This window comes from Balaenoptera borealis (assembly GCF_965194805.1).
Source record: "Balaenoptera borealis genome assembly, chromosome: 5".
In the NCBI taxonomy this organism is placed as follows: domain Eukaryota; kingdom Metazoa; phylum Chordata; class Mammalia; order Artiodactyla; family Balaenopteridae; genus Balaenoptera; species Balaenoptera borealis.
This window is the reverse complement of record NC_138862.1, coordinates 118,604,582-118,625,524: the sequence shown is the minus strand read 5'-3', so window position 1 is coordinate 118,625,524 and position 20,943 is coordinate 118,604,582. Positions and strand designations below refer to the sequence as shown.

The following is a 20,943-nucleotide window of genomic DNA, read 5'->3' as shown; positions in this document are numbered from 1 at the left end:
GATAAAATGGAGAGAGGAAACTGATCAAGCATTTCTTGATAATGTCTCTCAATATCTGGGAAATGCTGCTCAGCCTCTCTGGAAGCAACCATGTTTTCATTTCTGTACCAGCCATTGGATTCCCCTCACTCTTCTTTACCCTATTTCTACCTCATCAAACATGTATCAAAATTGCAAGTGAACATAATTCTTTGGAAAATAGCTGTTTATACCTCTGCAAAATATTATTTCCTTCAGGGAACCCAATATCTCAAGTTTCTGACCAGCTACATACTTAATTTTCAGAAAATTTACCATATGTTTGAGTTTTATCTCTCCATTTTGGGTTCTGGAATAGCATTATTTCCTCCTGCTTTTAGATCTCTGAACCATATGCCAAATCTCCACAACTCCACATATTGCTTTATAGTGTGGTACATACATGTAATAAGCCTTAATTTGTTGATGTTCTTTGAATATTTTATAGAGTTGTTTTATCAGCCAATTTTATATATTCCACTCTTTAAAAATATATCATCTTCACATTTTATCCCATTGTTTTTAGTTTACTATATTTGAGAAATTTAAGACTCTAGCATCTCAGAAAATATTTTAAATGTTTTAAATATAGTAGGTTAAGCTATAAGAAAATAGCTACCTTCATAAGAAATCATACATTTTCTAAAAATTCCATCATAAACATTCATTTGAGAAAAAGGAGTTAGGAGATTGAGGTTTTCAGACCTATGATAAGAAGGCTATATAATTTAAAATAGTAAAATAACTTATATTATTGAAAACTAAAATAATCAATCAGAAAATCATATCTAGAAACTCCAAGTGAATCTTGAAGTACATTTAGACTGGACCAAAGTCAGTGGGTTTACAGACCATTAAAACACAAACAAATTGCTGCATGGCTCACAATATCAATGGAAGACCAAACAAACAAACAAACAAAAAACAAAAAAAAAATCCAGCACTGAGAAGGCACCTCCTACAATAAAACAGATGTTTATCCCTATACTGAAGCAAAAGAGCTTTAAAAACATGCTCTCAGTACTATTTGCTAATTGTCATTATGTTATAATCAATTGTGGTCCATATTGCATTTCTTAATTAATTGATCTAACATTTTAGAAAATGATTGGTGTTGGTTTTTCAGTAGTGTAATAGAGCTGGTCTGTGCTAATTTGCAAGAGCTGATTGCTACACTTTTAGGAAATTTGAGAACCAGTTGATAAATCTAGCCATTATTAAAATGTAAATGATATAAACTTACAAATAAATTGGGTCATAAATACTAAAAAATTCACCACTTCCTGAATATTTACTACATTTTACTATTACCTATGTCTTGAGTTTATTTATGTCTATTGTACCTGCATGGTAGAAATACCATGTAATGGTGTTCACGATTCTTTCCAACTCCACATTCAGTGATATCACATTGCTCACTTAAAATTGATTAGTAAGAGTATTTACACCATAGAAATTGATGAACTCTACAAATTAAGACACTCTCCAACCCTCCCAACCCACCACCATCTAGAGCTGGTTGTTAAACATTGAGCAGCACACCACTGTTTGGCTTTCATACAAATCGAATTAATACAATGAGATTTTACCTTAGTATGAAATGGGTATTTTCAGCATTCCTATAAAAACATTAACAGGAGATTGGTTGGACTTTCTGATCAAGAATGGTTTTATTTTAGGGACTTCCCTGGCGGTCCAGTGGTTAAGACTCTGTGCTTCCACTGCAGGGGGCGCGGATGCGATCCCTTGTCAGGGGGAACTAAGATCCCACATGCTGCCCGGCGCAGCTCAAAAAACAAACAAAAAGAAGTATTTTTTAATTTTAAATATCAGAAACAATAATTAGAATTAACAGATAAACTTAATGCTTACAGTCAATCAGTTAACAGGTGGCCAGTCAGCAAATACTACTGAGCTCTGTGATATTAGCTGCAGTGAAGAGTACATTAGAAACAGCTGTGTGACCAGTTTCAGTTGTATTGTATAATGCTTTTTAGGATATTGTCCATTATATCACATAAAGAACCCATTTCGGAGGAGCAAATGGGTCTGAAAAAATTTCTCTCCAACTCAGATAAATAGAATTTACTAAATTGAGAGGGTTTGCTTTTCCTTAGCTACTGGACAGTTTTTTGTCATGCAAGTGGTGAATTTTGCAGCTTATTATGTCTCCACCTTTAGCTTGGCTATTATGATACTTAGAAACAAATATGCAACCCCCTTTAACAACTGCCCAGGACCTTCTGATCTGCATTTTTGTGTATCAATTTTAACACTGGATTTATTTTACTGTTCTATTTTTATTTTCTGTTTTGTACTCTATTTTTAGTGGGTATGTGTTGAACTGTCTGGCTAGGATCCCTTAGGTGGGAATTTCCCCTTCCCCACAGCCTCATGGATCTACTTAACCTGACGTAACCTCATTCTTGGCCACAGGTGATTGGGCCCTGACTTAACCTGGGCCAGATGAATCTCTTTCCTTTGGTTTGGACTTGGGGCAGAGGGAAACAAGTCAGTCTCTCTTCAGGGACCTCTAATTAGATTAAAACTTGGTGTACTTGATGACCTCGTGCTGCCTTGTGGACCAAGAACAAAGGAAGACAGTCAATAGTGAGAGAAAAGGGAGGGTGGAGCAGATTCTGGGCAAGACCCCAGTTAGGAAACACTTAGAGAATGTGCCGACCACATTTGGTTTTGTGTCTGTTTGGTCCCAAGGCAGAGCTGCATTCCTGTCCTTGAACCTCTGAGCCCTCCTCAAATCATTATAGTAAATTCTCTTTTAGGTTGTTACTTCTAGTTGCTTTCTTTTACTTGCAAGCAAAGACTGCTGACAGCACACTAAATGTTATTCTACTATACATATTTTTGTTTGATAACTCTGTCTATTGGTAATGGGGTAGATGTAAATAAATAAAATATTTATAATCAGTGCTATATTATTGTAATATTTTATATTAACAAAGTTTTCCAAGTGATAAAATTGCCTTAGGAAGACAAACCTACGTACTTCCCAATTAAGTTCACAGAAACATTTTATATTTTGCTATTTACAATGAAGAAGAAAATGGCTTTGTAGTTTTGCTTTGTGACTCAAAATTTTACTGCCTCCACCTCAGCCCCTTTCATAATTCCCCTTCCTCCTATGTTCTAACTTAGTGTAACTTGATTTTCTATTGCTGCTGTAACAAAATTCCTGCAAACTCAGTGCATTAAAACAACAAAGTTCTGTGGGTCATAAGTGTGTTATGGATCCCACCAGACTAAAATCAAAACATTGGCAGGCTGTGTTCCTTTCTGGAGGCTCTAGGGGAGACTCTACTACCTGTTCTTTCAGGTTGTTGGTAAAGTTCAGTTCCCCATGGATATAGGTCTGAGATCGCAGTTCCCTTGCAGGCGTTCCCAGCTGAGGAGTGTTCCCAGCTCCCAGAGGCCATCTGCATTCCTTGGCTCGTAATATCCTTTCCTCCATCTTCAGAGTCAGCAACGGCAAGTGGAGTCTTTCTTACATCTCGTCTCTCTGACCCACTCCCCTGCCTTCCTCTTCCATTTTTAAAACCTGTGTGATTAGATTGAGTCCCCCTGCGATCCCCCCTGTCTCAAAGTCCTTAACCCCAGTCACATCAGTAAAATATCTTTTGTCATGTAAAGTAGCATATTCACAGGTTCTGGGGGTTCAGCCATGGACCTCTGTGGAGGGACATTATTCTACCACACCCTTGGGTCATAATGTGGATTTTTTTGTTTCACCCCTACATATGCAAGAGTCCCATAATACCCAATCCTGGCAGTCTATAAGTGACATAGTGCACCATCTTGCCCAACAGAGCTGATTCTAGCAGTATTATGCTCCTTTCATCTGCCTCCTGTATTTCCAGCAGTGGTTATTGGCACTACAACCCACCTACTCACCCAACCTGGAGATCACACTCACCCTTATTTACTAATCTGAAACTTGCTAAATCCTTTTGCTTTTTCTTTTTCCTGTGCTCTCAGTTGATACCCTCATCACCTCTCCCCTGAAATACTGACACATTCGTACTCATTCCTTCAGCTTCATATTTCTTTCCCATTGTTCTCCAATATATTCCCAGCTATTTTTCTTTAATACAACTCTTAGCACCTCTTTTCTTACACAGTTTGATGGCTCTTTATAAACAGTGAGAGTTGTCTATGACCTGACTCCTATCTATTTGTTTATCCTCATCTTCTTTGTTCCCTTTCTCAAACCTTCAACCTGTGTATATCCACTACTTTTTGTTCCCTATTTTACCTGCGCACATACTGTTCTCTTTCCCTAAAAATGGTTCCGCCCCCCCCCCCCCATTTGCCTCCTTCTGAAACCCTGCCATTCTCTTGGTAAACTACTGTTCACTTCTAAAATCTTAATTTAAACCTTCTCTGCACCTCTTGGTCCTCTGAGCCATCACTATAATTTATAAGTACCTCTTTTTAGCATTCTTCATAATGCAAGAGATATTTTATTTTTTTATATGTGTGATTCTCCTTTTGGATTTTACCTCCTTGAAGTTGGTTACCATATCCTTTTCATCTTTGTGTACCAATGGGCCTAGCATAGTCCCTTGCACACAGATAGCACACAATAGTGCCAAGTGAATGGATCTACAAAAGTAACAAGCTATAAAAAATTTGTGGAATACATATTTGGAATCCAAACTTTTAGCTACTTAATTAGTGCTGGTCTGGAAAATAAACCAAACATTCAGATTTTCCTAGCAGTTGAACTTTAGCAGTTGGAAAGATAGAATGAATCTATGATTTTGGATAGAGTTTAAGCACCAAATGATGTCAGGGTTCCTGAAGATTTGACAATTACTGCATCAAGTTACCACCAGTAAAGGATTTGGATATTAACAGGAAGCCCATTTGGTAAGCTTGTTTCAAGATCATTTTTAATGCTTTTTCATTATATCAGTTATAACTAAACTACTTTATATATGTAATTATGTGGCCCAGTAATCGAGACAATATATTATGAAACTGTAAAACAAGTCCTACAGATTTGTACTTCTTCCGGACTCTGTTAGTATTTAATCGGTTTCTGGCCACCCACTGAGCTGGTCTGGAAGAAGCTGCCTTTTGATCCCTTTTATGAAATGACCTTTGAGGGCAAAAATAGATGAGACTAAACCTTAAAAGGTTTGTTATAAATATTCTGTTTGGCATCATGTATCTTTCCAAAATGCCAGAATAAAACACTTAACTAAAAAGGGTAACTTTAATGTCTTAGACAAACAAGGCTAAGCCCACCACTATAGGCTGCTTGTAATATATGCTGGTCCAATTGGCCACAGAGACCCGCACAATTGCCTTGTCTAGGAGCCAGCAACAAGCGAGGATGAAGAAACTCCTTCCACACTTGATTACAATACCAGAGGTGGTCTTTTGTTATTTTAGTATCCCTTTTGCCCTGTAATTCTCAGTCTTTGCAGTCTGTGTAACCAGCCAATGCTCCCATCTGTCATTAGAAGCAACATATGTACTCAGAAGGGAGGAACAGTTCATATTAATGATGCCAACCTGCTCTGTCCTTCTTTAATCAGAAAAGGCTTATATAAAGCCTGTGTAAAGGGTGCGCAGGTGAAAACAGCTTATGACTGACAAATGTAACGGGTCCCGAGACTACAAAAATATATTTTTTATTACGACTAGATACAAGAACAGTGATTGTGATGAAACGATGTAAGATTTCTCTTCAAAAAATGATGTAAGGAGGATTGATTCCTTCTTTCCATGTTTAAATCTCTGAATCAGATTAGCCGGCCCATTCTCCATCACTTACTCATACAACAAACACTTACTGGTGACTTACTATGTGAGAAGCACAAGTTGCTAAAAATAGAACAAGGGTCTACAACTCTCCACACAGATATATGCTTTATATTCTCACTGTTATAGGTCAAGGTTTCTATAATTCTTACCATGCACAACTATTGAATTTTCTTTGTGTATTTTCATCTTTAACATCTCCCAGAACTGGCTTCTATTTTAGTTTATTTTTGACCAAATGACCCGCTTTTGTTGAAGGAGGGCCTTCAAGACAGAGACCCATGATTGTACCATCTCAGAGAAAAGTGTTATCATCTCAAAGCAATGGTGTTGGGATGTCACGTTGGGATAAAGAAAAGTCTTGTCAGGCAGAAACCTAATGTGATGTTAAAGGGAGAGTAAAGACCGGAAGTGTTTGAAACGACTTAAAGGTCTGAACAAGGAAATCAGAGGAAAAATGAGGCTGTAAAACAATTTCATCATTCAGCATGTAGATTTATAGATGTTTACTACCTGATCTAAGATGACAGCAACTCCAAGAAAAGTTACACACACAAAAACTTCTCTCCCTCTCAAGATACACCAGAGAGGAAGGCATGTGTAATTGTAGGAATGAACAACAGATTAAGCTGAAGAAGAAATAAAAGTAGAGAACAAGACGGAGGAATTATGAGAACTAGGTAAATGTAAAGATAAAGATAAAAATTCTTATTTAAAACAAGTTAAAACTTTGAAACTATAAAGTACCTATCCATAGAGTGCGGCAAATAAGTCAATTATTTGACCTATCCAAAAAAGGCTTTATAATTTCTTTAGGAACACACACACACATGCACACACACAAAGCAAATTTGGAGAAAGCCTATTTAAACTTTATTCCATTTTTAAATTAAAAATGAATAAATGCTAGTTTGCTAACTTCTGGAATGTTAGATTTAATGCATATAAAATTTTAGAAATATCTTAAAACATTATAAATTCTAATCAGTAATAACGCATTTAAATTTTTGAGAAAAGGAAATAATTACTTATGATTTTAATCGGCTAAGTTAAATAACCTACCATAAATATGTTAACTTAAATTCATTAATATTTTTAATATTAGACATATTATTTATTATCTATTAAATGTCAGAGAGGGACCTTACTGTATGATTTCTAGTAATAATCTATGATGTCATTGTTCTATTTCTATATATATTTACATTTAGTTGAATAATTTGTCACTTAGAAAAGTTAAAGATATACCTAAGCTTTAGTTTCTTGAGACAGTAAACTTATATTCCTCAGAAGATTTAAGTTATCCTCTAAGCATTAATTTATTCAATGTGCTTGATAGGTGGGAAGAAAAGTAGAATGTTAGTAAAAATCAGCACAGGATATTTACAATTTATTATTCTATTTCACAGCAATAGCTATTGCTAGTATTTTAGTGTATGTTCTTTTCTTTCCCCCAATGAACACAATGTCTCTATATTTGTACTTTTAAAATAAAACACACTGTACAATGTGTGCTGTTTGGTAATTTGCTCTTCTACTCAAACTCAATGTATCATAGACATATGTTTCAATTTCAACAAATAAAATAATGGCTGAATATGTTCCATATTTTTAAGTGTACCATAATTACCAACATATTGATGAGCATTATGTTAACCAATTTTCTTCTTTCTAAGCATGGTCTTCTATATACATCTATACACATCCTTAGGCATGTGGGGTCAATGGTGTTCATGTTTAAAAATTTTTTACATATTTTTAAAAGTTGCTCAAAAGATTGTACTAATTTATGTATTCATAAGCCATAGAGTTTCATTGTCCTGAATTCTGGACAGTAGCAGTTATTTCTATTTTTAATCTTTGCTAATATGATTTTGGAAAAAAGTGACATTTTCCATCAAAATTTCTAATTTGTATTTTTAACTAGTGGAGAGATTGAACTTTACTTTAATCAGAAATTTATTAGTGCATTATAATCCTTCTTTTGTATGGTTTCTTCAATTCTATCTCTTTTTTAATTGAAGTAAAGTTGATTTACAATATCACATTAGTTTCAGGTGTACAACAACTAGGTCCTTTTTTCCACTGAGGTGTTTCTCTAGTTTTTGTTGATCTGCAAGAACCTTTATATATTAGTAATTTTGTCCTCATATATTTCAAGTGTCTTTCCCCAGTTCAGCATACAAAATGAAAAAATTTTAAATATTTGTTATGCAGTGAACAAAATACGTCCAACCAAAAGACAATAGGGAAATTCTTATTTTTCACTTTAAATTCAAGTGGAAGAAAAAAATGTCAAGGAAGCTGTTTCTGTATTCTCTTTTAAAATAGATTTCTGTAACAATTTGAGTTAATTTATCATTTCCGAGATGCTTACCCACTTGAGAGTGTTTGAAACCCAGTATTAACTAAATTACTTATGCCATTGTTAAATAATAAACTGTTTAAAATATTAGATATTTTTGAAAAATTATAGAAACAAAAGATATAGACTAAATATATATTCTAAAGATATAGACTAAATATATATTCTATATATAGAATTTAATCTCTGAAAGACTTAATTGTTAATCTCATACTATAACTTATTTGATTTTAGATACAGAATGAAAATCTTCATCCTTAGAGATCAACCCACAGGTAGGAATGGCGATCAGCTGTCCTTTCCCCAGGACACCAATAACCCATATCAGTTAGATCGTTGACATCTGTGTAGTTCCTGTGCAGAATTTTACTTCTTTCAATGAACGAGGTCTTTCCATTCTGTTTTTATTTGCTGACAGCAGAAAATATGTCTACAGTTCATTCACATAATGAATGGGGTGGGAAATTAATTCTATGGGGACTAAGATTGTTTGGTTTGTCATGAGACCTACTCAGCATTTATGGCTTTTTCCCTTTTGTGCTATTCCAGTACACTGTTAAAAGATTGTGCCATAAATCCGAAAGCATGTTTTGCAAAGTTCATATCTGCATTTGCTACCTTTCATATTAATAGGAGTGTATCTTTAAAGTGAGTAAATTGAGAAAGTGGCTGAAACTATAGTTTATAAAAGAAGATTAGTGGGTTTAATATGCACTGGAGAGTAAAAGAAAAATCTTATTACTGTATGGAGAAATTGCCTCATAAAGAAGCTAATACAACAGGCTAGGGAGTAATTTTTAACAAGGTTTTTATGATGCACAAGTGTGGGCAAGTTAATGAACTTATCTTTCTAGTTATTTTCAGATTGTAACAATGCTAGCCTTTTCTAGTTCTTGTGTTTTAAAAAGTAAAATACATTTAATCACCTACAATGAAACTAATTCATTACTTTAATAAATCAAGTACAATCTTACACTGTATACTTAAATGTTGTGGCAGTAATGCTGGAAACCAGATCAGGTGTTAATGTTTATCATGAAATAGAGCAAAAGGTAAGCAGGAAGCTTATTTATTATTTAAATTAGTGTCTCATTTTGACAGTGCACAGTCATTTTGGGAAGATTTGACTCCCTTTCCAGCTATTGGATGCAGGAAGTAGAGACAAAAAATGAGGAAATACTTTGTTTTAGTAATCACACACTGCTTTGCAGCATGACCATTTTCTCTTTGAAATTCACACAAACAATTCTGAAGAATTGTACATTCAACAGACAAACAACTTGGGGAGGAATCAGTAAATCCAGAATGTCCATCTGCCAACATCTTGCATGGATCAGTTAGGGATTATTTAGGAAGAGCATGTCTGCATTTTTTCTGCTCAACGACAAAAGACAAACTACCGAATCTTCACACTAATTGCTAAGAAGCTTCCTATCCTGAAAAAGTGATGAATTTGTAAAAATAAAGTGAAGAAAAAGGTAAATGGATAAAGAAATGGTCAGAAAAATAAATCTCTTTGTAATATCTAACCTAAATCAGATTTATGATAACAGGTTCACCATCCATCCCTCCAAATTATAGTACATAACGTACACACACACACATACACACTAACATCTTATTTTAATTTTTACTTTTCTTCAACATTGGGATACCAAAGAAAATCATTTGAATTAGAATGACCAGTGTAAAATCCTGCACATGTGCCATGTTAGAATCAGTACTAGACTTAGATGAAATGCTCTGTCTTAGAGATACTAGGTGCCCAGTCTCTCCTGATTTTATCCTCTTAATAACACAGCCTTTCACAGAACCATCTAGGGTCCCTGTGCCCTGCAGCCAAACACTGGTTTTTAGGGTCCCTTGCAGTAACTCTGCTGAATGTCACTCTGTCTGCTGGGCATTTCTTATCTCCTTTCACTATCCACCTGTCTCCAATCAATATTTTTCTGTCTTATACTACTCTCTTGGCACTTTCTCTGATAAATCACAGAGGATCATATTGAGTTTAAGTAATTCAAGCTGAAGTGTTAGCCGACTGATAGATTACCATTTATAGATAGTAAAATGCCTATTTCTTTATAGTACTATTGTATGATGCTGATCACAGTAAATTCAGGCATGATAGCAGCCTAGTGGTGAAGGTACCATATTTTCACCAATGTTACTTAAGGTGTCCTTAAATTACCACATACAAGTAGCTGCCTACTCTCAGTTTTGGGGAAGTTGACTTTGAAGTTGACTAAGAATTCACTGAATTTATTCTACCTAAGGATTGGTTTCTGAGTTGCAGAAATTAGATGTCTTACATGGTATCCAAATGATGGCAACCCCACCAACCCAGTTTTCAAAGGTAATAAACTGGTACAAGGGTAGAACTTCTTGATACCTAACTATTATTGTTATGATGAAATAATGTGTTTTTCCATACTGAGGGATTTTACAACCAAAGTAATTCTAGGTTGTTGGGAAGATTTTGATAAATTATATGTGTTTCTTTCCAAGGTCTTGGAAGATCAGTCAATGGTGGGAAAAGTGTCACAACAACCTAGAAGGCAATCTGGAATGCTTGATCTCACTCTGGAGATTTGGTTGGATTGTTGAATAGAATTCCATAGTCAGCATTGAACTGAAATCTTTATATGTAATGTTCATCTTTATGCTCTAAACTCTTTATTTTTTTTCTTTGTCTCCCTGGGTTACTCCTCTCCAAGTCATCAAGACCATTGTCCTTGTGGTGGTCCTTGTGTTTTAAGGGAATGGATACCTCTGGGAAGTTCTTTCTACTAAGCCAGAATCAGAAAACCCCTCATAAGAGATAAGATGTGTACAATAGGATAACAGAAAGAAAGCAGACAGAAAACTGAAGTGTGAGTAGGTGTGTGCTCCAGGCCTGACCATCTGGGAGTGGAGATGGAATTGGTCACTGTGGTTTTGGCAGTGAGGGTTGGGCCGGGAGAGATCTCAGGCAGAACAGATAAGGGCACTGGGTGGTGAGATTTGATAGAGACAGTGTGTAGCCATGTGGCTGGGGGCACTGTCTAAATCCTCCAGAAATCAGAGAGGTGACCTGTTGGCAGATGTCTAAATGCCTAATGCAATAGTTGGATTTTCTCAGGAAAAAGTTTAATTGTTACATAAAATAAATAACTTTCATTGTTTTTTCTCTTAATTCAAAAGAAATTAGTTTCTGAATTTGGGGTGTTTAGGCTTTTACTTCCTTTCCTTTCCCTGCCTTCCTGCTTTCCCACCTTCCTTCCTTCATCCCCACTCCATCCTTCCATCCCTCTTTCTTTTCCTTCCTCCCTTTTTCTTTCTCCCTCTCTTTTCCTTCCTTCCTTCTTCCTTCCTCCCTTTCTTCCTTCCTCCCTTCCTTCCTTCCTTTTTTCTTTCTTCCCTTCTTTTTCTTTCTTTCTCTCTTTCTTTCAATTACAAGCACTACCACAGTTGCTGCTTAGGATGCATTCTAGAAATATAATTTCTGAATCAAAATACATTTTAAAAATCAAAGGCTTTTAATTAAAAAAATGTCCTTCACAAATATTCTAACAACTTTCCCTCCCTCCAACAATACACGAGTCCCTGTTTCTCCATCCCCTCATCTACAGTGGATATTATCATTTAACAGTACTTTTGATAATTTGATTAAGTATAAGCTTAGTATCAGAAATAGTACTCATCAAAACTCAGTATTTCTCAGAAAATGGACTAGAATTTCCCATGATGAATTACAAGAGTGGCAAAGATCTTTCTGAGGAATAATTTTAATTCTATTTCCTTGAATCATCCCTTTTTACTGGGATAGTTCAGGAAGATTCTCTTTTTCTCTCTGTGACAGAAATCTCAATATGATAATTTTAATGTTCTGGTTCTCTAGTCATTACAAAATTCCTACTCTATGGTCACATTCTGGTTTTGAAACTAATGAATTGGTTTTAGGGATTTCTTTCTCTTTTATGCCTTTTCTATCAGAGGCCCCCGACTTTTTGTTGTCCTTTCTTTTCTAGGTGGTGTTCTATGGGCAGTGAATTTAAAAGTTGGTCTCAAATGCAACTGGTTGTAAGGACTGGGGTCAACTGATGTTCCTCATTTGTGATTGTCTACAAAGATAGCCAATATCTCAGAGGTAGTCCCCTTGAAGTAATGACATTCAGGGCTAAACTGCACACATGCATATATATAAGTATGTGTGTTTCTGTTGAGAGTGGGGGGTGAAGAAATAGTGAATAAGTGAAGAAATGATTCTGTAAATGAAAGATTCAATGTGAAGTGTTTTTTTTCCTGAAAAAATTGTGTTATTACTTTATTTGTGATATAAGAAAAAATAATAAGCACAAAAACTCACCCATGACATGTTCCCAGTCTTTGGAAATGTGATTTTAACAGATTCCATAGTTTCATCATCTAGTCCTGCTTAACAAATATGTCCTGTCTGTCCTTTGCTTCTCCACCCCTACAAAGTCCACATCATTCTCTTTGTCCAAAAGCTCAGTTAGGAGCCTGCTGAACATGTGGTACATGTTACCTACCTTGTTTTGTTAATGTATTCCACATGTCCCCGGCCTATTTTATGAAATAGTTTCCTTATCTATTCTATTTGTCTTTATTTCTTACTGTTCTAAATACAGCCATTCTCTTTCATGTTATTTGCCACTGAGAATATTTAATATAAATGTTTTCCATTCATAAATTTACTTTACATATAAATAATGATGCTTTCAATATAGTTCAGGACCACAGAGGGCTAATCCTCCCTAAACCATATGGTCTGAATATTTGAACTTAAAATATAGGCTTTAAAGACAAGTATTCAATCGGCAGGGAAACAGTCTATTTAAAATCTGTTACTCATAGAGACATCAAGGAACATCACACATTCTCATTTGCTATTAGCTGTTTGTTATTAGGAAAACCTTTTACATGGATAATCAACCATGTGAGAATTACAAAGCACTTCACTAATCCATTTATGAAGCAGCTCTGCCTAGAGTGACTCTGGACAGGAGGCAAATAGAGTTTGTACACTAACATGGAGACACCAGCCCTTGACTGTAATACAGACTGGAGCACACCTTCATCTGATAAATGAATGAGTCATGCTAATCCAGATGTGCTGTTGATTCATTATCTGGCCTGGAACATAATGCACCCTCTTAAGAGGTGAGAAGGGGAGAAGGAAAGGACTAAACACTCTCCCTCCACACCCTTCCTGAACTCAGAGGTTTATATCTAAATTAAGGCCAAGAATCGCTCAGCCAGAGCTGTCAGCCTCCATGGTCACTGACTTAGCAGCTTTCCATAACGCTGAGAAATCTGTCATTCAAGATGCAGCTGTAGAGCATCTGCACATGGGCAGGGTTGGCCTTGCCTGGCTCAGGACTGGTCACGTGAATGTGTTTGCATTTCTGTGTTTTTCTCCAATTCCCGGGAAATACCTGCTCCCTTTCCACTCCCTGTGGCCCAAGGTAAAGCACAGAAAGAGTTCTGGCCCAGGAATTAGACAGGGCCAGGAGTAGCCTTGGATCTGAGGTGAACTGAAGGAAACCCACTTTACTGTTTCATTTTCTACAACCGCTAAGTGCACAATAATTCTTATTTTGCCTTTATTCATAAGAATAATGTAAGGATAAAATTATACAATGGGCATAAAGATATTTTGGAAGTTTAAGTGTTCTTCAACTTTGTGCTTTTCTCTATGTACATTTTTCTGCAGTAAATATGTATTTACTTTTTACTATAAAAGAACCAATACATCCTATTTTTTTAAAAAATTCTACCTACATATGGTATGAGCATATTCTAAAGAATGTATACTGGAAAATTAAAATAGCAGTACTTAATGGTGGCAGGAAAGTGCAACTTGGTTGCAAATATACATAGATTAGAATTCCAGCATGAGTTTATTTTAAAGATTTGTGAAATTAATCAGGGCAAACATATACTTTCTAAATCCTTACTACATACTGAAAAGAATCCAACATAATAAATAGTGTTAGCCCATAATACAGAAGCTTGCCTGTTTCCTCACCTCAGTGTTATTGATGAATCAATGTAGCAATGAGACAATTAGGAATTTGGGAGTCCAAGGAAGAGCTTCAGCAAGCTTCTTCTTTGTGATGATGAACACTTTACCAAGCAGGGTAACAAGATCCTGGTACCTATGTAATTTAGGGGGTGCTTGTGTAATTCTTGTTCAGGCTTGTAAAAAAAGAGTAAGAACAGAAAGTAGGAACTGTCTCTCTCTTCTGAGAACTTGCTTTCCAGCCCTATGAATAGTTAATTCCCTTCATTAGTTGATCTCCAGTCCTGTCCTGGCCATCATAGCACCAGTCCTTGCCTTAAATTGTGCACGAGATGATTCTATTTGCATATCTTGCCTTCCTTACACTCAACATTTCCAAATTCAGATAGCTATCACATCTGGAAAGGATATCCTTATATTAGTAGAAGTGTAGACACTTGAAAATAATTATCGACGTCGTAAGAGAAATTACAGGAAACTAGTCGCTGTTGGAAAGCATACATTGGAGGAGAAAGAACCTGTCTTCCTCTGGCCAACACGACCTTATTTAAGTGACATGTTGGTTACATTTCTAATGATATGTTAAATTGGCCTTAAGTAACCAGGTCACAAGGTTAGTAGAAGGTAGCATTAGTTGGAGAAGAGTTTTGAATCTCCTGAAATGATCATCTCCTTCCTCTCCCCTACAGGCAGTCAACAAAATGCATATGTTTATTATGTGATTTTTTTAATGTAGAATTTTAAAAATTGTTTATGTATTTTAACCTCATTTCTGGGCCTATGGTCTCTTCACATTTTTACTTCAAGACTTACCTCAAATTCTGTTCATTTCTGAGGTTAAAAATACCTTAGGTCTTGATGGCATTGGAATCAACAAAGGATGTTTCACTTCATAGAGCCCCTAAACTTTTCCCTTCTACAAAGTAAATGGAGAGGTGGGTATGACTTTCTCTTGAGATGCAGGGAAGAGATTAGTTTGGGAGTGAAACAAAGTAATAAGAGTAATACCACAAGCAATGCTGAAAAATACATTTTATTACTTAAAAGTCACCTTGAATTTTAGGTAGTGACAGAAAGTATGTTAATTTCTCAGTCTTCAAATCAGGACTCAAGCACCTAACCCTAAATTTGCTAGGAAACTTGAAACAAAATATCTAATACCTGTTCCCATTTCCTGTAACACTTCTATCCACCATGGTTCAAAACATCAGCAAAATTTTTGATTTACATTTATTTCCCTCTGTAACCAGTCAGTCATCAAAGTAGTTTTGATTTTCCCTTTTTAGAATGACTGGCTATCTGTTCTTCATCCTTCATTGACACTGATACATCATTCCAGACTAAACCCTTCTCACTTCAAATATCAATTACTGAAACATTCTATTTGATTAAATAGCCATGTGATGGTATAACATGTCGATAGACCATTGCTCTTCCATGGAATAGAAATACCAAAAATAATTACAGATAATTAAAGTAATAATAATAATGTAATTATGGCAGAGAAGCTGAAGCAAAGGTAGAAATGGAAATATTTCAAAATAAAACTACTGATTTCAACATCTGTAATGTTTTCCAGTATATGAATGGGCTATCTTACAAAAACTGAGATTGATTGTTTTCAGAGTAGTCCAGAAGGTGGTACATTTAGGCGTTTTTTATATCAATTATGATAAATGTTTCTGATCATTTAGGGTCAATTTGGACAGAGCCTTGTCATCTTGTTTATTCAATATACTTCATTTGTTGTAAACATCAACACTACTACTAATAATAGTATTAATGAAATACAATCTATTAATTGAGAAGCCTCTATTCAATTTCAGTTATTTTATCAGCTCTTTTTATACTGCCTCAGTGCTGCCATTTTACCATCAGAATGGAAGGAAGTGTGTGCATGCTTTTGAAGGAAGTACAGTATTTAGTTTTGTTTTTTGTTGGTGGTTTTAGCAAAAGGTAGAGCTAGGAGAAGATGAAGAAACAAATAACAAAAATAAACATGCTTGTTAAGGAGATGTTAAGTGAATTCCTATGAAATGGGGTATTGACTATATTACCAAAAGAAGGGAGAGCGTTTGATAATTATAAATTATTATTTTTCTTTTGCTTTTTCTAAAAATAAAACTTCACTGTAGTCAGTTATGCATCCATCTGCCTGGGAGCACATTTGTGTAGAGATCAGATACATTACAGAAGTCACTGAGAAAAAAGAAATGCAAAATAGGATTACACATCAAGACAGTAACTTCATAAACCAGGCTATCGCCTTGAAAGAGGATTTTCCAAATTCTTTCTTCTCCCATTTAGCATATCAAAAGCCGAGCACTGAGCTCCTGGTATTTTTTGGTACAGAAAAAGTTCTCTTTAGGCTCCAGACAGCAAAGCCAGTAGGCTTACTGTTGCTGAGCAGAATTCTATGGTTTAGGATAACTTAAAGAACTTGTCTACCTGGGAGAAAATGGGAAGCAGAGGGGGAAGGAAAAGAGAGTCAGGCAGCCATGTATCTGGGGCTTTGGTCCAGAGGAGAAAGGCATGCTAAATAAGGCAGGATCAACTCAATGGCAGAAGGCAATCTGGAAGAAATCCCAGCTTATTCAATCTTATGCAAAGGAAATATTGCTGTCATTTTTTTGTTTATGTCAATACTATCATACCGTGGATTGTATAGGATGTGTATATGGACTTTAGTACCTAGTATAGTCCCTAATATATGATAGATACTAAAAAAAAGTTTGATGAATTAAGGAATGATTAGATAATCTCACATTGGGACACTATTTTCCTTATATATTACAGGTACTTTTCCTAAATCATCAAAGAGAAGAACGTAATGCATCCTTTTATTATGTTGACTTGGTAACATGTGCTCTCAGAACAAAAAAATTACAGTATAAACAGTATTTATAGATCAGTTATGAAAAATAAATGTGTTGAAAATACAAGTTTTAAAAATAAATATTCTATAGGGAATTTTGAAAATTATTTTGGGGGAAACGAGAGGACCCTTTTCAAAGGCAGGAAGTACCTGAAGCAAAAGCCACGCTCAACATTTTGTTACGGTTCTCAACTGATGCCAGTTTCCAAGCTCAGGCATTCATATCATTGCCCAAGACTGTGAGCATGGAGAATTCCATGATCCCCAGTGAGCACTGTATATGTGTCTCATGAGCCCTTAGTGATAACCAGCTTCCTAAAGTGAGGGAAGAGGACAGACCAGAGCAGAACTATAATGCAATTCAGTGGTGCTTGTACTATAAGAATAAAAAATTTTAAAAAATGAAAAAGAAAAAATACCATCACAGAGATTTTTGAGGGTTTCACTTAACTATAATCTAAGAGACAATACTGATAGCAAGAGTGCCCTTTGCCTACAAGTTTGCTTTGTTTTCTTTCTCCTGTCCCCTGCCTCCATCTTTTCCCTAGTTCTGATGCAATAGGACACGGGCAGCAAGTGATACAGGGGACTGCCCTGCAAACTGAAGTCAGGCTAGAACGGAACGAAGTGTTAGAGGTTTCTCTTTAAAATTCATCAGACATTCACACCCAACTTTAGAAATCAATGATCAGTGCATGCAGTACTTCAATCACGGAAGTGAGGAAATGCATTAATGGGTGTCAGAAAACAGGTTAAGAGGGCTCACCCCAGGGCCAACGGTCCTGTGAAATGGCAGAATTCAACTGTGAAAGAGTTCTTGGAGAGTTATGGTGTCTGCTTCTAAATAGTTTTCACTGCAAACTACCGCATAAAATATTTGCCCTTCATTACTGATCCCTCAATTCCTAATATGTTATTATTGTTGTCATTTCATTATTATTCTTTGTGACAGTCCTAGACATCAGTTATTGAAATAAAGGGAAATTTAGATTTTGATTGTTTTTCATTTAAGTTCAAGGCTTCATTAATAGTTGGAAAGGTATAAATTGTGTTGGAATAAATGGAATAGATTTAAGACAAGGCATGTTAAATTTAAATCATGTATAGGTTTTCATACAGAAGAGAGAGAATTTGGGGGTTAGGGAGAGCTATGAGAAAAGTACAGGCACCAAGTAAATTCCAGAGGCCATAACATGAAGGCATGGTGTGATCCCTGCCCACTTCTCAATTTTTATCTCCTCCCATGTAAGGCTGGCTTCATGGGCCTGTGACACACAGGACCTCATGCTTGATTTAATGCTTCATTGTTGCCATTCTGAAATTCTTAATTTTGCCTTTGAATTTGTGTTTTATAAGTGAATTCCAATGAGACAACGGAGCATGCCCACAAACAGAAGGAATGAGTGTCATGTGTGGGCCCACCGTTCCTCTATGCCCCAGTTCGCTACGCCCTATCAGCGCAAAATTCCACTGGATTCACGAGTATGTCAAAGCAACTACAAGGTAAGTGCGCTGTCTATACATATGGGTAAGAGGATGGTGCTGACAGCCCCCAGAGGCCATCTTCCAGTGCAGAAAGAAGGCAATAGCATCCTAAGAAACACAAAGGATCAAGCAATCCTATCATGTCCTTTCTTACTCTTACTTCCCTTATTAGCTGATCACTTACACTGAAAGGGATGGTAGGGATGGGAAGGGAAAGAGAGCAGCCCATAGTCCCTTTTCCATTTCCTCCTTCCTCCTTATCCATCAGTTAACTGAAGGTGGAGAGTGTTGGTAGAATGTGTTTGTATCAGAAGTCAAATAAAAACAGTGGAGTTAGTTTTGTGCAGCATTTTTACTCTTTTGGTAAGAATGAAATACATATGTATGTACGAGCTATGAAACACAAATCGTGCAATTCCGGTGATTCTGCATATGAGGTAAATGTTCTTATATTCACACTTAAAAGTGGCATTGCCCAATATAAAGATAAATGGAAAACATTATGGAAATGATTTAAAATTTTAACTTTTTTTATTTTTTAGACTTAGAATGATATTAAATAACACATAAAACAAAACAAAACAAAACAAAAATCCACTGTGACAAATCAAAAGAGACAGTGGAACAAAGGAAAAGATCTTATATTTTAGGAACTTTAATGACACATTTTTCTGCTTTTGGAACAAGGGGCCACATGTTCATTTTGTACTGGGTCCTGTAAATCAGGTAGTTTACTGTGCTTCCACTCTCCCCTTTGACCACATGAAATCGTTCTTGTTTCCAATCTCAGTGGTTCTTTCCCATCTCCAGTCCCTCCAGCGAGCTCATCCCTCTGCTTGGACCACTTTCCTCCCTGCCTTCCACCTGGTTCGGCTTCCTTCCCATCTGAGTGAAATGTCACATTGCTCTCCATCACTGCTCCCTCCTTGTCTCTTAGCACTTATTAGTTATAATTAATTATTCAGTAATTCTTTTCTTTAAAATTTTTATTGAGGTATAATTGATTAACAATGTTGTGTTGGTTTCAGGTGTACAGCAAAGTGAATCAGTTATACATATATATATACACTCTTTTTTAGATTCTTTTCCCATATAGGCCATTACAGAGCATTGAGAAGAGTTCCCTGTGTCATACAGTGGGTCCTTATTATCTTTTTTTTTTTTTAATTTATTTATTTATGGTTGTGTTGGATCTTCGTTTCTGTGCGAGGGTTTTCTCTAGTTGCGGCAAGCGGGGACCACTCTTCATCGCGGTGCGCGGGCCTCTCACTGTCGCGGCCTCTCCCGTTGCGGAGCACAGGCTCCAGACGTGCAGGCTCAGTAGCTGTGGCTCATGGGCCCAGTTGCTCTGCGGCATGTGGGATCCTCCCAGACCAGGGCTCGAACCCGTGTCCCCTGCATTGGCAGGCAGATTCTCAACCACTGCGACACCAGGGAAGCCCCTAGTTATCTATTTTATATATAGTAGTGTGTATATGTCAAGCCCAACATTCCAATTTGTCCCTCTCCCCAACCCCCCCGGTAATGATAAGTTTCTTTTCTACCTCTGTATTCAGTAATTCTTTAATCTACTTTTCAAAAAAAAATATCATCTTCCCAATGACATTGTAAGCTCCCAAGGGAAAGGGACTACTATTTATTCACTAAGTGGACTCAGTCTGGACAGGGTAACAGCCAATCAATATTTGTTGAATGAATAATGGAATTTGAGTTGAAGGAACTTTGCACCCAGATAATGAGAAATGTAAGGTATCTTCCTAGAGAAATGTTATTTCACAGCTTGAATGTCTTTCAGAAGAGATGCCCAATAAAGGCCAGGATGCTCAGTTAAATGTAAATTTATGTTTGCTAAATCCCGTATCTCATTCTGTGTTTTTATAATCTAAATCTGTAAACCTTACCCTAAGAAACAGTTGTACAAAGGCTTGAGTCTTTAAATCAAGTGTGAGTATGATAATAGCAGAGTGTAGTAGTTTGAACTTTATCTCAGTTATGAACCCAGTTAGAGATCTGATAAAAGCTATAAGTTATTTCCGCCCCCCCCCCCAGGAAAATGCATATAATCATATGCATTTACCTTCCTGGGGGAAGGCTTATAAGCTCTCTGAAGCCCATCCTTGAGTCTTCCTGCTCTCACCGTCCCACATCTAATTGATCTTCAAATCTCCCAAATATACTCAAATCTATGCCCTTGTTCCTGTTCCCAGGGCCACTTAGTTCAAAGCCATCATTTGTCATTAGGATTGTACAGTGGCTTCTCAACTGGTCCTTCCTTTTGTCTTTATCGCCTTTAATTCGATTTCACGTAGCCTCTAAACTAGAGTTTTCTCCCTAAAACACGTTTCATTATCCCTCTCCCCTATTTAATATCCTTGCAGTATCCCTGAAAAC

The 20,943-nt window shown here is 36.2% G+C and overlaps 1 protein-coding gene across 11 annotated transcripts in view; it reads left to right on the top strand.

The window, feature by feature from the left end:
• LOC309629921 (uncharacterized protein) overlaps positions 1 to 20,943 on the top strand; it is a 321,184-nt gene that overhangs the window by 222,443 nt on the left and 77,798 nt on the right. For 7 of the 11 annotated variants that reach the window (XR_014245282.1, XR_014245283.1, XR_014245286.1 and 4 more), the window contains one exon: positions 18,424 to 18,570. The exons of 2 other annotated variants lie outside the window; for them this stretch is intronic. Coding sequence is in view for 6 of the 9 variants with exons in the window: in XM_082394511.1 (XP_082250637.1) it covers positions 18,433 to 18,570 (138 nt within the window). In the remaining 3 variants the exon portion in view is untranslated. Of the gene's footprint in view, positions 1 to 10,675; positions 10,815 to 12,177; positions 12,297 to 18,423; positions 18,571 to 20,943 lie in introns of all 11 variants that reach the window. 2 more of the 11 variants (XM_082394513.1, XM_082394512.1) reach the window with 2 other exon arrangements.